At 37.0% G+C, this 17,580-nt stretch overlaps 1 protein-coding gene and 1 long non-coding RNA gene across 2 annotated transcripts; both read right to left on the bottom strand.

Moving 5' to 3' along the window:
• Positions 1–441: 441 nt before the first annotated feature.
• Positions 442–10,832, bottom strand: LOC127524127 (uncharacterized). The gene is made up of 3 exons (XR_007933001.1): positions 10,503–10,832; positions 9,067–10,376; positions 442–1,312 (listed from the first exon to the last, which is right to left on the bottom strand). It is a non-coding gene; the product is annotated as an uncharacterized LOC127524127 (long non-coding RNA).
• Positions 10,833–11,707: 875 nt separating this feature from the next.
• Positions 11,708–17,086, bottom strand: tob1b (transducer of ERBB2, 1b). Its single transcript, XM_051914849.1, has 2 exons — positions 16,877–17,086; positions 11,708–13,807 (listed from the first exon to the last, which is right to left on the bottom strand). Exon 2 carries the CDS (start codon positions 13,698–13,700, stop codon positions 12,720–12,722), a length of 981 nt encoding a protein of 326 aa, XP_051770809.1. The 5' UTR covers positions 13,701–13,807; positions 16,877–17,086; the 3' UTR covers positions 11,708–12,719.
• Positions 17,087–17,580: the final 494 nt, after the last annotated feature.

Here is a 17,580-nt window from a genome sequence, read left to right as displayed (position 1 = left end):
TTCACTCTTGTTCACATGCAAATGTGTCCCTGTTTACATGTATTGTGCTGATAGCCTTAATGAGGCATGAGTTTAATTCATGAGTTTAATTGTGACTGTGTGATATTTGCACCAAACCAAAAAAGTAATTTCATCTTCTTAGCAGTTTCCAGTCGTGTTATTACATGGATTTAGGAAATGAGTTCCACCAATATCCTGACATTACATCAGAATCAGGTTAGAACTGTGGACTGAAGAGCTCCATTATGTGCTGTCTTTCATCTAGTACTTTAATTCAGCCGTGGCCTGAGGGAGACGGGATTAGAACAAAGCTGCGTTTCTCTAATTGGACACGACAAGTGCTGGTCAGTCAGATAAGGTGAGGACTTCAGGCCATGGTTCAGTCCGGCTGTGGACGACTGCCACGACCGTAAAGAGAATGGAGAAATGACATGTGTGATGTTCTGTGTGCTCGTCCTTCATTCTTTTAAAGCAGCTTTACAGAAAATCATGATGTTATTGTGTATAATCTAAGGTCATCTATATGTTAATGTAGTTATAAATGTTGACAAAATTCACATTTAAAAGAAGGCATACAATTTAAAGTTTTCTCGTCCGGGAAAAAGGAACAAAAACACTGATGACTCGTCTTGCACTCAGGGGCGTGGCCAGATGTTTGTCCAATCAGGTGCTCTGTTGAATGTGCATGCCCCTCCCCCGTAATATCATGTTTAATTCAGTGAGTTACTTGCCTTTTTTTTTTATAATTATTTGTGAAATTTACTTGCAATTTCTGAGTGAGAAAAAGTATTTTGTTTTCAGTGTAACTGGAGGCAAATCATAGTTCATGTTCATCTAAAACTTACTGCATAAAAAATAGTGGGACTCATCTTAATGTTTCAATAAAGCTAAAAAAATCTAAAACTAAAATACAAAGCTAAAACAGCACAAGCCTCTTGAGTCACAGGTGTGTTGCTCAAGTCTCCGTTCTCAACATAAGCACGAGGGAATCAATAATCTGGAGTCGGAGAAGGTTTCTCATGTACAAGAATAGGCCTCTTTAAAGGGTTCCCAGCATGGTGGCAGTTATTATGTGCTCTTTTTCTCAATAGTCCTTCAGTGACCTCGGCTATCCTTTTGACTGATCGCTGGACCAGGCTGTGAGTGTAAGTATGTGCTACTATTCACCGAATCTGTGCTGAGGCCGAGCAGTCATGACCACCAAACAGGAATGAAAGGCGAGTGCTGAATAGTGACGCTTAGCCGGTAATTCATCCTGCTTGAGCTGCTGCCAGGTATTCGGCTAGAGTTCTCACACACACCCAAGGACACCCTGGGAGAAACGGGAAAAACACGGGAGACATTCAGCGACATATACAGTCTGAGGGCATTAGTCAGATGTTTGTGTTGCAGCAGCAGATCAATCTGAGTGAAACTTTTTCAGCTTTTTATTGTGGTCTCAGACTTGTATATGCACTCATAAAAATAAAGATTCGGTCCCACTTAATATTAGATGGCTTTAACTACTATGTACTTACATCAAATAATAAGTACAATGTACTTATTGTGTTCATATTGTATTGAAAAACACTTTTGCTGCTATTGAGGTGGATATGGGTAAGGTTAGGGACAGGTTTGGTGGTATGGGTAGGTTTAAGGGTTAGGGGTAAGGTGTAAGGGATGGGTCAACAGTGTAATTAGAAATGTAATTACAGAAATTAATTACAGATGTAATTATATGCAGGCATTTTTTAAAATATAAGTACAATGTAAAAACATGTATGTACACAATAAGTGCATTGTATCAAATGATTAATTTAAATGTAAGTACTAGTTAAGGCCACCAAATATAAAGTGGGACCAAAGATTCTTCAATGTTTGCATGAAGAACATTTTACATCCATGGGACCTTCCCTTGGGAACAGTAGCACACTTTTAATTTACAGTAATAATATACTTTAAAAGAATATGCTTAAGTGAGAACTGAACATAATGTTTTCAGACACTTAATTGCATGTTATTTACAATTAAATTAAAATACATTCTAGTTTAAATTTATATTAGTTGAACCTAAAAGTGCTTTTTATGACCCACACTCCAAAAAATGGACAAACCCAGCGATTGAGTTGTTTTAACCCAGTGGTTGGGTTAAATGTTTGCTCAACTATTTAAATCAACTATTATTTAAAAATTACTGTATTTCTTGCTTAAAATGAACCCAAAATATGTTGGTAATTAACATTTTTTTTTAAATATGTTTAATAAATGAATTTGTATTAAGTTTAATGAATAATAATTAATAAACATGTATTAAATTGCTTATTAATAAATGTTCACCTTTTGATTATTATTGTTGCCTCTAGAAATTATGTGTCTGATTTTTAATTTCCAACATGTTTTGGGTTCATTTTAAGCCAGACATAGTCATTTTTAAACAATAGTTGGGTTAAATAAAACTGTCCAACAGGTTGGGCAAACATTTAACCCAACCACTGGGTTTGTCCATTTTCAACCCAACTTGGGTTGTTTTTAACCCAGCATTTTTACAGTGCACTTTATAGTAGGACTTAAGTACATTTTTATATGTAATTTCATAATTCTACTGTCTTTGAAATATGTACTGCAGAATGTTCTGACAAGCATTTTTGATAAACTAAAATATAATGTCATTTCTAGTGAAACGTACTGTATATGTCATGTATGTCAAATATATTTGTAATCACACTTGCAATGAAGTTGCAATTACATTAAATATAATACTAAACAACACACTACAGATAAAATTATAATCAAGTACTCTGAATGTGCTTCAGTATGTTAGTCAACACGTTAAAATAAGTGCCTTTAAAACACAGCAAAAGATGATTAAAACATAATGATTTAAAATGTACCTTAAGTTAAACTTTTAATTTGACATTATTACATGTGATTTTTAAAAGTGTACTTAAGTGTGCTAAGAAACTCTCTTTGAGTGACCTTTTATTTCATTATTATATTATCAGCATTTTTTGAAAATATACTTTAAGATTTGAAGTATAACACATTCAATACAATTAAGCGCACTTCTTTTTCACAAGGGTTTCTATTCCACAAAAGGTCCTTTTGCACTTAGAAAAAATGATTCTTTTAAGAATTGTTTACTGAAATGTGTTTTGAGGAACCAAAAATTGTTTTTTTATGGCATCACTTCAAAAACCTCCATCTGAAACATTTATTTTTAAGTGCTGAAGTGTTTAAACTCCTCTTTAGTCAATTCAGTACATCTTATGGTCAATATTTTCTAAAAAGCCTTTTCTTTGAGGGCTGTAGAAAGTTCCAGACCTTCCCATAAATGTTCAATGATTTTCTGAAATAATGTTCTTCATCCTGGACTTCATAAAACATCATGAGCGAACCGTCCTGTAAAATGGCTTCATATTCCACGGCCACTATATATGACCAATCATTTGACCTCACGACTCCTACATCTCGGCCACCCATTCCGTCTGCAGATTCCTTACTATGTTTAACAGTTGGCAGTGTGTGTTGCGGGTTGAAGGCCGTTCTCCAAATGTTAGAAATAGGGTGAACGTTTTGTGTTTTTGCAGGTTATTCATCATTGTCGGCCTTGGAAACAAGTAGACTCCAAAATTGAGTCACAAATCATCTGTTTCTAAAGCTCACGCCACTTTTTTTGGTTAATAAAACGGTACTGATTCAGTAACTTTCTCAACTTTCCTCTTTTGAGATGCATTTCTGGCATACAGACAAACTTTTCATTGGTAAACTGTGTAGGAAAACAAACTTTTCTGGCTCTCTTTTACACCCAATTTCATATAACTGGGTCATTTTAAACAGCACAACTGGTGATATTTAAAGTTGAAATGATATATTCTTCTCTTTCAGGAGAAGCCAAAAGAGTCATGGATTTTTCCATCCCATTATGACCTTTATTGAAAATCATATAGCACATCAGTGAGTCCTTCGCTTTCTCTGCTGCTGAATAATTTAGTCCGGGTGATCGTTCCTCCGAGTGCTGCGCTGATTTACTTACCTCTCTGGATCCTGGTATGACACTGCAGTCGCATTAGACCGCATTAAGATGAGGTTTCACAGGCTATCTCCAAGAAACAGAGCCAAAACAAGGCCCTCAGGCTAAGAAAAGCCACATATTTTCATCGTGTGTGTCATGTGACAGTGAGGTCGTGTCCTCCTCATGGTTTCCTATACATCACAAGCCACCTGACTGGGATTCCTTTGCCTTGAATCAGAAAGGAATTCCTCCGGCCTGACGTACGGGGTGTTTCCACACGACAGTTCGGTGGGTGTGAACATGTGAGCAGATATTAAAACTCAATGGTCCCTTTCCCGGGCCTCTGAGCTCAGAAAGACCCAAAGAAAGACTTACGGTGTCATACGAACAGGCTTAAAGCAACGACGGCCTGCGTCAGCTGGGAAAGCAGAACCAAATGGCATCTTATTATCAAGAGCTTTACTGTGATCCAGTGCTATAGAAGCTGCTTTAAAAGCGTGGATTGCCAAACTACAAGCAAATCATAATTTAAATAGTTAGAGTACAATCAAGCTACTGCTTTAAAAGAGTATTCAGCGACTAAAAGCCATAAGACTAGACTAACTAAAGTCTATAGTCTAAATAAATGTTTTAGCAGGCAATACGTTCTTATAATTTAAAAAATATCTAATCTGTCTATCTAATTTAACTATTACGTATCGTTTAATCAGAGCTATATCCCAAAGTTATTATTTTATTTTATTTTATTGTTACAGTTTTGAGTCAATGATTGAATCTCAAATAGGTTGATGTCAAACTTGAAAAAGTAAATATATACGAAATACAATTAAAATATTAAATATTAAAATAACTAACATATATATATATATATATATATATATATAATACAATATGTATAACTAATTATATAATATACATATATAAATATGAAATAAATATAGTATAGATACAGATATAGAAACAGTACATAGAAACGGTACTTGGTCAATCATTTTCTGAATCTCATTATTTAAATGAATCGCTCAAACAAACAAATTTATTACAATTAATTGGACTGTCCGGCTCTACATACGAGAATTGGACCAATTACAATGATCCGATTCACTAAGGGGCCGTTTACATTTATTATTTTTACTTTATTTTATTTTATTTAGTTTTATTTTATTTTATTTTATTTTATTTTATTTTATATTTTATATTTTATGTATTTAATTAAGAATTGTGAGATAAAAATCGGAATTGTAAGATTAAACTCGGAATTACAAGAAAAAAGTCGGAATTTTGAGATCTAAACTCGGAATTATGAGAAAAAAAGTTGGAATTGTGAGATCTAAACTCAGAATTACAAGAAAAAAGTCGGAATTGTGAAATGTAAACTCAGAATTACAAGAAAATTCAGAGTTGTGAGATATAAACTCGGAATTATGAGAAAAAAAGTCGGAATTGTGAGATATAAACTCTGGAATTATGAGAAAAAAGTTGGAATTGTAAGATATAAACTCGGAATTATGAGAAAAAAGTCGGAATCGTGAGATGTAAACTCGGAATTATGAGAAAAAAGTCGGAATTGTGAGATTTAAACTCACAATTCTGATGATTCACTAAAGGGCCTTTTACATTTATTTTATTATTTTTATTTTATTTTATTTTATATTTTATGTATTTATTTATTAAATTATTTCATTTCATTATTTAATTTAATTTTATTTAATTTTATTTATTATTGTTACAGTTTTATGATTGAATGATTAAAATATATTAATATATATATATATATATATATATATATATACATATTATACAATCTCTATAACTAATTTTATAATATACATATATAAATATTAAATAATTATAATATAAAATTACAATAGTCAAAAACAGTATATAGAAAAGGTTCTTGGAGAATCATTTTCTAAATCTGATTATTTAAATGAATCGCTCAAATGAACGAATTTACTAGAATTAATTGGAATTTTTCAGTTCTATATGAGAAATAGAACCGATTCACTATGGGGCCGTTTACATGACGCATGACAACTAAAAACATAAAACTTTTTATGCATTTTGTCCATTTATATACACAAAAATGGCGTTTTGGGGGCCTGAAAACACAAACCTTTGAAAAACGTGTTTCAAAAAACGATACTGTTATCGTCTCAGTGAAAACTACAAAAATGTGAATTGTGACGTCATGTGCATTACGTGTTCAGTCTATAGGTGCGCTATAGGTCGGTTTGTGCGGATCCGTTTGAACGGGGATCATTTTGACAATGTTGTCGTCTGTACATGAGAAATACAAAAGAAAAAGTTTCTGTTTTTAGTACATCGTTGTCGTGTAAACTCACCCTAAATGTACTTGCTAGTTACTTCTGCTCTCATAATGAAATCTAACAGCTCGGTTCTGATGTAATCAGGGCTGGTTTCAGTACACAGACATCATAACTAATGTGGAAGTTACTGCAGGATCTCAAATGCCAAAACAAACCGCTGTCTTATCTCTCCTGAGTCACGGCTGCTAGATTAGAGAGGGAATTGTGTTGCAGCTTCCTACTATAAGTGCAAATGTTTATGTGCGAAGCTGCAGGGAGGCATTGAGATGAAATTACACAGGCCAGGAACATCAAACACCTCAGGGACCGGCGAAGAGAAATGACCACAGATGCACCGCAGAGGACGCTGCGATGACTGCAAACTAAATCCATCAGCCTGCGAGTGCTGCTTGTCATTCATTGTGTAAGAGGGTTTGTCGTAACTGCAATATATGGCTGAGCCGTTTGAGCTCTACTATTGTGCTCTATTACCGACTAAAGCGTTATGAGCTGAGCTATAAGCCATCTGTAGGAATGAATGATGCTTACGTCACAGCATAAACTCCGCTTTAATCGGGCCTGAAATGTGTGGGGGAGTGTTTTGAGAAAGATCTAGTTATGTGTTTACAGGCATAACGCTTGGAGATGAATCATTATTAAAATGAAGTGTTTGAAGGACCTACAAGACCTTGATTCTGATTAATCAGTGTTATAATCAAGTCTACATGAAATCAAAACTCTATTTTGTTGTTGTCAAACCAATATTGTTTCAAAGCAGTTTTACAGAAAATCATGATGTTGATGTTTATAATATCTTAACATCTTCATTTCTTATGGTCGCATTTATCAGATTAGAGCTGTGCGATAATAGTTTACATCATGCGGTTGAGATTTGCTATATAGTATATATCGCTTTATGTGACTATACTTACTAATTGTGGGTTTATATCTTGCAATTCAGACTTGATAACTCACAATTAACACAATTCTGTAAAAAAAAAAGTCAGAATTATGAGGTAAACTCGGAATTACGAATGAAATACTCAGAACTGTGAGATATAAACTTGGAATCATGAGAAAAATAATGAGAATTGTGAGATCTTAACTTGGAATTATGAGGAAAAAAGTCAGAATTTTGAGATGTAAACTCGGAATTACGAGAAAAAAGTCAGAATTGTGAGATCTAAACTTGGAATTATGAGAAAAAAAGTCCAAATTGTGAGATGTAAACTCGGAATTATAAGGAAAAAAGTCAGAATTTTGAGATGTAAACTCGGAATTACGAGAAAAATAGTCTGAATTGTAAGATGTAAACTCGGAATTATGGGGAAAAAAGTCAGAATTTTGAGATGTAAACTCAGAATTACGAGAAAAATAGTCTGAATTGTGAGATGTAAACTCGGAATTACGGGAAAAAAAGTCAGAATTTTGAGATCTAAACTCGGAATTACGAGAAAAATAGTCTGAATTGTAAGATGTAAACTCGGAATTATGAGAAAAAAGTCAGAATTGTGAGATGTAAACTCGGAATTATGAGGAAAAAAGTCAAAATTGTGAGATGTAAACTCGGAATTATGAGAAAAAAAGTCAAAATTGTGAGATCTAAACTCGGAATTACGAGAAAAAAGTCAAAATTGTAAGATGTAAACTCTGAATTTTGGGGAAAAAAAGTCAGAATTTTGAGATGTAAACTCAGAATTACGGGAAAAAAAGTCAGAATTGTGAGATGTAAACTCGGAATTACGAGAAAAAAGTCCAAATTGTGAGATGTAAACTCGGAATTATGAGAAAAAAAGTCAAAATTGTGAGATCTAAACTCGGAATTACGAGAAAAAAGTCAAAATTGTAAGATGTAAACTCTGAATTTTGGGGAAAAAAAGTCAGAATTTTGAGATGTAAACTCAGAATTACGGGAAAAAAAGTCAGAATTTTGAGATCTAAACTCGGAATTACGAGAAAAAAGTCCAAATTGTGAGATGTAAACTCGGAATTACGGGAAAAAAAGTCAGAATTTTGAGATCTAAACTCGGAATTACGAGAAAAAAGTCCAAATTGTGAGATGTAAAGTCGGAATTAAAAGGAAAAAAGTCAGAATTTTGAGATGTAAACTCGTAATTACGAGAAAAATAGTCTGAATTGTAAGATGTAAACTCGGAATTATGGGGAAAAAAGTCAGAATTTTGAGATGTAAACTCGGAATTACGGGGAAAAAAGTAAGAATTTTGAGATATAAACTCTGAATTGTGAGTTATAAAGTAGGAATTGTGAGATGTAAACTCGGAATTGTGAGTTGTGAGATAAGTCATGATTACCTTTTTTATTCTGTGGCGGAAACAAGCTTCCATACTTCCATACACACTGTATGCAGATAAATACTTATATATCCAACTTTATATAAAGAGCATAGTAATATCTTAATAATAATGATAAAGTTATCATTTCACCACCTTTTGCATACTGGCATTGTTACACCCACTTTTCAGAAGCCAATCAATATCCAGTATTGGTTCTCATTGATTATTGTGCAGTCACAAGTAAAATGGAAAAATCTTTAGTAAAATAAATACATAAACAAAAAAATATATAAATAAATAAATACAGTAAAAACTTTATTAAAGTTTTTACTGCTTGAATAGGTTCAGTAACTTATTTTTCTTTCAGAAGGGTGAAATACACTGCGCTATGTGACATATCTAGTTCAGTCATGAAACTCTAGAGGGCGCAAGCTGATCCTTTAAATGCATCTGTAAACAATCACATCATTACCGCATGGTGTAAGCTGATTGGCTTCTGCCGATCCTGCAGCCAATGAGATGCTTGTTCATCATTCATAGAGTCATAGAGTTCCTCTGAACTCCTCCTCCTCCCCAGCTCCACCTGCCTAGATCTGCTATTTATGCAGCAGCAGCAGCAGCATATCTTACACACTCACAGCAGTGCGTCTGTGTATCTGTTAGCAGTAGAAAGTCCACACTTGCTCTGCAGCAGCAGCAGATCTAGCCCAAGACAAGACCAAATACATTGACATATTTAAAAACATGCTAAAACTATTCCAACAGTTGTCATGATTGAACTACCATTACCTGAGATGAGCATCAACAAATGATGGGGGGAAAACATGCTATTTTTTGGATTTAGTGGATGCACGTTTACAAAAAGTAAAATCCAGTATTTTAACCAGATGTTCCTGACTTTCAAGCTCATCCTCATACAGATGCCACACATTTTTACTGAGGGCGTTGAACTTCACGCAGATAAGAGCAAGACTCCACCTAAAAACACCTCTGTCTGAGAATAACACTTCACTTGTGTTTAGATGTGTGGACACTGGTGATGAAGAGGCACATTCATTATGATCTGACCTGTTACCGACCTTGATGGAGTACGTTCACTAGGGTACAGTGTGTCTCTGAAAGATCTACAGCATGCTGGGAAAGATCCTTCTGTTGTGGTAAAGTGAGCTGGCACTGCCTTCAGAATGGCACTGACCAAGGTTTGTCCGTGTGCCAGAACAGATTTTTCCAAAACAATGTTGGAATGCTTGTGTTTTACTGGATCAGAAGGAAGCTGGAAACTGTCTAAAGTTCATCTAGACAGCAAAAAAAAAAGGTTTCTTCCTCAGTGTTTCTGTCTTGTTTTCCAGTACAAATATCTAAACATTCTTAAATCGAGATACATTTACTGGAGAAGCAAAATGACTGAAGATGAAATGAAATCTTACAGCATAAACAAATATCTGACCCCACTGGCAAACATTTTTCAGAAAACAAAACAATATCTTCAGTCATTTCTCTTCTCAAGTTAATGTATGTTGATTTAAGAATGTTTAGATATTTGTGCTGGAAAACAAGACAAAAACACTGAGGAAGAAAATCATTTTTTTGCAGTATATATAGAGATTCTTCCTGCAATCTCAGGAAATGCTTCCAATATGGCCTGGAATGCGCCTCATATTTATAAACTATGTCGGACTTTCCATTGCAATATTCTGCATCTTTTCTTTTATGCCCTTAACATATATCCTCCCCTGCAGGTTTGGAGCGACTCCAGACATTAACAGGCTGAGGTTCGGGTCACTGTAAAGAAAACAGACTTGGTGTTTGTTAAACCGAACCTGTCAGACCTAGTACACATTATCCAAGTAGACAAACATGCGATATGCTTAAGTTGCTACCAAAATAATTCACACTGCCAAAACATACTTGAGATAAGCAGATGGTGCTGTATCTGCGTCCACGCTGGCTCAAACTGCAGTATTAAAAATAAACAAGAGCACATTGTGAAGGCCATGATCTCAGCTCTTCAGCTGCAAAAACAAACTGGCCATTTGAAGCTTAATTGTTGAGCTACACTAGTACGTCCACAACAGCAATAACCTCTCACAGCGGGAGGTGGAACGCAATAAGAGAAAACACGAGAGATTTGTTTTCAACCTTTACCACATTTGGGACACGAGGTCTAACATGGTCGACTTTTCACCTGAAAGTCATGCTTGTACGAGGAAATGCCATCTGATCGTTAGTTTTAGTTATGACATAAATAATAAGACAGTGAATCAGCGAAAGCACTTATTAATCTTTTAAAGGTCACCCGCGCCGCACCTCATTGAAAGCAGACACATTCACGCACTGCAATGTTTGGAATGTATAGAAACACAATTCAGCTGTGTCTGAAAGAAAATATTCTGGATTTTGGCTCATCAGTCGCTCCAGTCCATGTTAATCTGACATTAATGCACCAGCATTAAAGAATAAGGAAGAAGGAAGATGATTTTCAGAAATCAGTTGATCTAATATGAGTGCATTTTTGAGAATTGTAAATGTTGTTCCTCATTAGAAGCCATTTTGTGCTTCAGATTTGGCAGTCATTTTGACCTGTGAAAGTCTTGTGTTATTGAATCGGGTCAATTTCTGATCAAACGAATGAAGACCTGACTGTACGCTCTTAATGCTGGGTTAAAAACAACCCAAGCTGGGTTGAAAATGGACAAACCCAGCGGTTGGTTAAAGGTTTGCTCATAGTGCTGGCTTAAAATGAACCCAAAATAGGTTGGAAACTAAAAACAGACAATTACTAGAGGCAACAATAATAAAAGGTGAACATTTATTAATAAGCAATTTAATAAATGTTTAATTCGTTAAACTTAATAAATGTTAATTACCAACATGTTTTGGGTTCATTTTAATCAAGAAATACAGTAACTTCTAAACAATAGTTGGGTTAAATAAAACTACCCAGCAGGTTGAGCAAACATTTAACCCAATCACTGGGTTTGTCCATTTTCAACCCAACTTGGGTTGTTTTTGACCCAGCATTTTTAGAGTGAAGGTCACCATGAAAACCACAAACATCATTCATGAAGAATTCTTGCTTAAAGACATGGACGGAAAAATAAGAACACCAGTCATTTATTCTTGCCTAAATTGTTTTTTATTGAAAAAGGCCAGGGTGCAAATGTCAAATAAAAAAAAGAAAAAACAAAAATAAGACAAGCATATTTCAAGCATTTTAATACAAACTTAATATAAACTATTTCAGTCCCTCTTGACATGTAAGACACTGACTCAAAATACTTTGTTATACCATATTTTTTATCAAGTATTGCACAATGTAGGTACAAAATTAATATATACGATTACATTGTCCATAATATAGCAAAAATCTGTTTAACTCTTAACAGAAAATACAACTCTTTTTGTTTCAAAAAAGCAAATATTCCTACACTGAAATCCCAACACTAAGATATTCTGTACACAATCTTTAGAATTTGATCTATTTTTTTTTTTTTAAAGATGAATTTCTTTAACAATTTAAAAAAAGAAACAAAACAAAAAAACAAAATATATTATAACATAAAGCTTCTGCAGCCATCACAGATCACTGGAGTAGTAAAAAGATATAAATGCAATACCATGTTGTAGAAACAATATATATACTCTGATATTTTACAAACTCTGTACTCAATTAAATTATACAATTAGAAAAAAGACCACGTAACCCCAGATATATATATATGCATTAGTGCCAATTTCTTAAAAATCAGCCCAACTTTAAAATACTGTAAGAGGCCAGAACGTTTTTTTTTTTTTTCCTAATGTTTTAGAGTATTTTTCTTCCAAAAGGTAGTAAAAAAATTGTTTTTTGCTTTATTGGCAAAAAAGGAAAAGAAAACATTGACGCGTGTTGACCAAGCTGTGTGTGAGTGTGTGTGTGAGTGTGTGTGTGTGTGTGTGTGTGAGAAAGCTTCTCAGTACGAACTCAAGGGGGCAGAGAAAGAGATTAGGGAGAAATAAAATAAAATAAAAATAAACACCCTTGGGCACATGCGCTTATCAGTGACTAATAGGGATCTTCATTTTCCACAGTCGAACAAGTGTGCGTCTTTGCCTTCCGTTTTCCTTTCTCCAACAATCATTCCATTAGTTAGCCATGACCGGCTGGAATTGCTGGTTTGAATACTGCATGTTGCTGAGACTGAAGTTTAAGCCGTCCATCAGGGACTTGTCATTGATGCTCCCGTAGGCCGCGAACACGTCGAAGGCATTGCTGTACGGCAGAGGGCTGAGGGCGTTCTCGCTCGCGAACATCGCGCCGGAGCTCCCTTGGCCCTGGAGGTTGGGGAACACAAACTCCTTGGCGTTGGGAGACAAGGCCGAAGCTGCTTTCTGCTGCTGCTGTGGACTTCCGAGGCCGAAACCGTAGAGCGAATGCATGGAGTTGGAGATGGCTTTCTGCTTGAGCAGGCTGTTGACATTCAGGCCCAGGTTGGTGGGAGAGCTGCGCGCAACTTTGCCGCCGTTGCGGCCACTGTTCTTCATCTTGGTGGAGCCGAACTTGGTGGCGGCGAAGGAGGCCGTGGTGAAGGTTAAAGGCTGAGCGGAGCGTGGCATGAAGGATGGGCTGACGGCCGCCGACTGGCCGAATGGTGGCGGCGACGGAGAACTGGACTCGGAGGAGACGCCCACGGGGTCAGTGATTGGCATGAAGACCTGAGCCTCCGGGTTAAAACTGTTCCTGATCTCCTTGTCCAGCTCAGAGCCGTTCTCGCCATTATCGTCCACGTATAGCACCTTGACCGCTCCCTTCTCGCCGATCTGGTAGGACACCTCGAAGGGGTCGATCCAAACGCTGAGGTCCTGAGGCAAGTTATTGCGGACATCCTCGATGTCCAGCCCGCTTTCTTTGGCTGCTTCCTCCACGACCGGGTCCACCTTCTCGCCCACGTGTATGCACCTGAACCCGGATCCTTTGTATGGCTTGTCGGGGTACCAGTGTCCTTCGTATTTCTTCTTCAGCTGCCTCTCCAGCTCCTCGCCGAAGATGTTGACTCGTCGCCGCGGGAGTTTGTTGTACAGGTACGAGATGATGAAGTTCAGCGCTACTTGGATTTCAAGCTGCATAGCTGTGCCGTCTTCAGTCGAGTGCTGCAAAACCTCCGAGGCAGTAGTGATCGGTGCTGGTGGACGAGGAAACGCTTGCAGTTCCACAGGAAAATCTTCTCACGCTCCTTGAAGGGGAAAGAGAGGCAAGGTGTTCAGCCGTGAAGACTAATAAACCATGACCTATCCAATCACAGCCTACATAAACAACGGATACAGACAGAAGCGTGCCAACTGTTCATTAAAGGCACAAATGCATTGCATAAATCACAAGTAAAATGGTTTGGAGCAATAAAATTCCCTTCATCTAGTGCGTTTTGCATATCATAGGCCTTTGCCATTCAGAGAAACAGAGGGGAAAAAAAAAAAAAAAAAAAAAAAAAAAAAAAAGACAGACAATGCAATATCTCTCTTATATTTACAATGTTAGCTCATATTTCGCTCTTACAGGGATAATTCACCCAAAAATTTTAATTCTGTCATCATTTACTCCCCCTCAAGTTGTTCCAAACCTGTATAAATGTCTTTGTTCTGCTGAACACAAAGGAAGATATTTGGAAGAATGTTTGTTACCAAGCAGATCTCGCCCCCTATTAACTACCATAGTATTTTTTTTCCTACCATGGTAGTCAATGGGGGCAAAAGGGTGAGTAAATGATGACAATTTTCATCTTTGGGTGAACTATCCCTTTAATAGTTTGATTCATTCAGGGACAAAGCAGAAGTGAGTCATTCATTGAAACGATTCATTCAAAAATGCAGATTCCGTAACAAAACTGGCTGTTTGGAACCATTTTTGTTGGCAAAATAGACGCGTCTAAAACGTAAGACACTTTATAGCCTGTTACCTTATTGTTTATTGAATTGTTGTATAAAATCAATATCACATTTGCAAACGTGCTGATATTCGGGAAAACCGCACTTTTGCTCATGTGATATTGTTATAAATATTGAAAACAAATTTATGCAACATATCTTGGTTTTTGGAAGCATTTGATTAATTCAAGTCCCCATTAATTTCCACCTCTGGTGATGGCGAGGGGCAGGGCTGTTGCGCCCCTTCGGTCCTGACAGTGTTGCCAAGTCTGTGGTTTTCCTGTGGAATTGGGCTACTTTAACATTGCTGCCGCGAGTTGTTTTTCATGTTCACGGGTTGAAGCGACCCCAAATAACATGATATTTAGCCCCTGAAATGCAAATTTTACCAGGGGAACCCACCAAAAATATGGATTTTACCCCTTGGAGTGCGATTTTTAATCAGGGGACCCTCCCTGAAACGCGACTGGGCTAGTTTTGAGTAGCAATTGGGCGGGTTTTGTTGTGAAAACCTGGCAACCCTGGGTCCTGAAACAGGTGAAACATAGCACTACTGTTCATAGGCCAGGGGTTTTCACACTGGAAAAGTTTAAGGAAAAATGTGCAAACATATGATTAAATAAGAAAATGTATAAATAAAAATATAAATTACATTTAATTTAGGTGCCATTTCTTGCCACAAGCCCCTGTTAATTTCCGCCCCTGGTGATGGTGGGGGCAGGGCTGTTTCGCCCCTTCTGTCCTGAGGTCCTGAACAGGGTTGCCAGGTTTTCACACGGTAAAAATCATATTCTGGGGGGTAAAATCCAAGTTTTTTGGGCATTCCAGGGGCTAAATATCACTTCAACCCGCGGCAACAGTGTTAAAGTAGCCCAATTCCGCGGGAAAAAAAAATCGCAGACTTGGTGTTGTGCTGAATTTCGACCCCCCTGCCTAGCATTGGTTTAGGAGTAGGTGTGGGGGAGGGGTTACGATTAGGGGTGGGGTTAAGATTAGGCAATCAGGTAGCGACGTCAATGAGGGGGGTAATAATTTGACAGGGGGTTGAAATTCAGCACAACACTTGGCAACACTGGTCCTGAAACAGGTGAAACATAGCAAAGGCCTCTACTGTTCATAGTCCAGGGGTTTTCACACTGGAAAAGTTTAGAGAAAAATGTGTAAACAAATATGCATTAAAGACATAAATTTGATTTAAATAAGTACAGTACTATAGTGAGTAGGAAAAAAGTATAATAGAAACTATTTTAACATTTATTTGACATTTTTCACAGTATAAATTGAGTTACAAAAATATATAGCTGCCTTTTTAAATTGTTTCATCGCACGAGGATGATCACGTTTGGGGGTCCGTGGCATCTAAAGGATTGAAAACCCCTGGATTCAAGGGAGATTACATAACACGGATTCTCTTCCCTGTTTTATTCCGTCAACTGTTGCGTAAAACGCCTTTATGTGAATATAGGGCGTTTGAACAATGCGACACACTGAGGCGACATTGCGCAACAGATCGGCGATCGGATTTCCCGAGGATCGCGACCAATAGTGTGTCGCCCTGCGCGGGGTGTGTGTTGTGCAAATTTAGTAGGCTATAGTGCACAATAAAGAAATATATTCGAGAATACAGGAGATTTGATATTCAGAGGTTGCGACACGAAGCAAGCGAAACATATGCGTAAAATAGTGCGTTTTTCTCGCGTCATTCTGACAAAAACAGATTGTAAACCTAGTGAGCGTTCGATTGAAATGAGACACGGCCATGATTATTATGAATATGGATGGGAATATTCTGGACGCCGTGTTGAAATGACTACAAAAGCGTAAACAGATCGCTTTGGAAATGCTCCATAAGCCTCCAGCAAAATAAATGACGAATCAAAATGTGGATTGAAATGAACTTTGACACTGTAAATGTTTTGGGATTCATGAAGCAGCGTTAACACACTGGAGAGAGACGAGCTCACATGACTGCACGGTTTTACAAACGAATACACGATAAAAACCAACCATTTATCAAGCACATCCAGATCTCCATTCAAGCAGACGACCAGAATCGGTTTCTTAAAGCGACAGCGCAGTCAAAAATGAACGTTATATCATTTACTTGCCTTCCTGTTTTTCCAAATGCTTTCTTTTCGTGGAGCACAAAATGATGATTTTTAGGGACTGACAGCCTTTAGTATTCATCTTTCCATACAATACAAGTGAATGGTAACCGATCGAGGCTGTCATTCTGTCTAACGCCTCTTTTTGTGTTCCACCGAACAATAAACATCAACTTTAATGCAGTGACACTGAGATACAACGATATATATATTTATTTAACCCACAGCGAACGACACATTACGAATGTTCAAAGCCAAAACTCGCTAGATACTCACATTAAACGACCGTGTTTTTCTCTCCGTTTGGGTTTCCGCTTCAGTTATCGAAAAGATTATTCCAGTTAGGCTGCATCAAGTTTGTTCTTCAGGTAATTGTGTTATTTATTTATTTTTATTATTATTTTTTTTGGAGTCTGTCGTCAGGCAATCCGACTCCCCACTGCCTGGGAGTTTTTACAACTCTGCCCTTTAAACTCCTGACTGGATCTCCTTTATAGCACTCCTCCGCCACGGACATGTTGGGGGCGGTGATGCGGTTTTCAGAGGTCAAAACCCCAGCGACGCTTACGATTGGACGAACGCGCCTCCGTCATATGTTTGCCTCCGAATTCTCCGTGCGGATTGGCTTTGCTCTAACGTCAATAATCAAAGAGACCCGCCCCTCGACCAATAAGCGAAGAGTAAATTTATGGCTGGCGTTCCTAGTTATGTATTAAGTTTCTTCCTCCCACACGTAGGAGATTTAAACACAATAATATACTGCCTACGTTATTATGCTAATTTGATTCATCGAGACACCTCATAACAGAGTGTTAGTCGCTTAAACACTCTATAGCGCTGCAGCATTATCATTAAGTCAGATTAAAGGTTCTGAATAATGAATCTCGTTAATAATTTCTGACATATTAAGGTATAGGCTAAATAAATAGGCTACATTACGTGCAAATCACAAGGACAGAGCGGAGTGACTCTGGTCACTG

The sequence above is a fragment of the Ctenopharyngodon idella genome, chromosome 12 (assembly GCF_019924925.1).
Source record: "Ctenopharyngodon idella isolate HZGC_01 chromosome 12, HZGC01, whole genome shotgun sequence".
NCBI lineage: Eukaryota > Metazoa > Chordata > Actinopteri > Cypriniformes > Xenocyprididae > Ctenopharyngodon > Ctenopharyngodon idella.
Note: the sequence above shows the minus strand (reverse complement) of the source record. Positions and strands in the feature narration are given on the sequence as shown.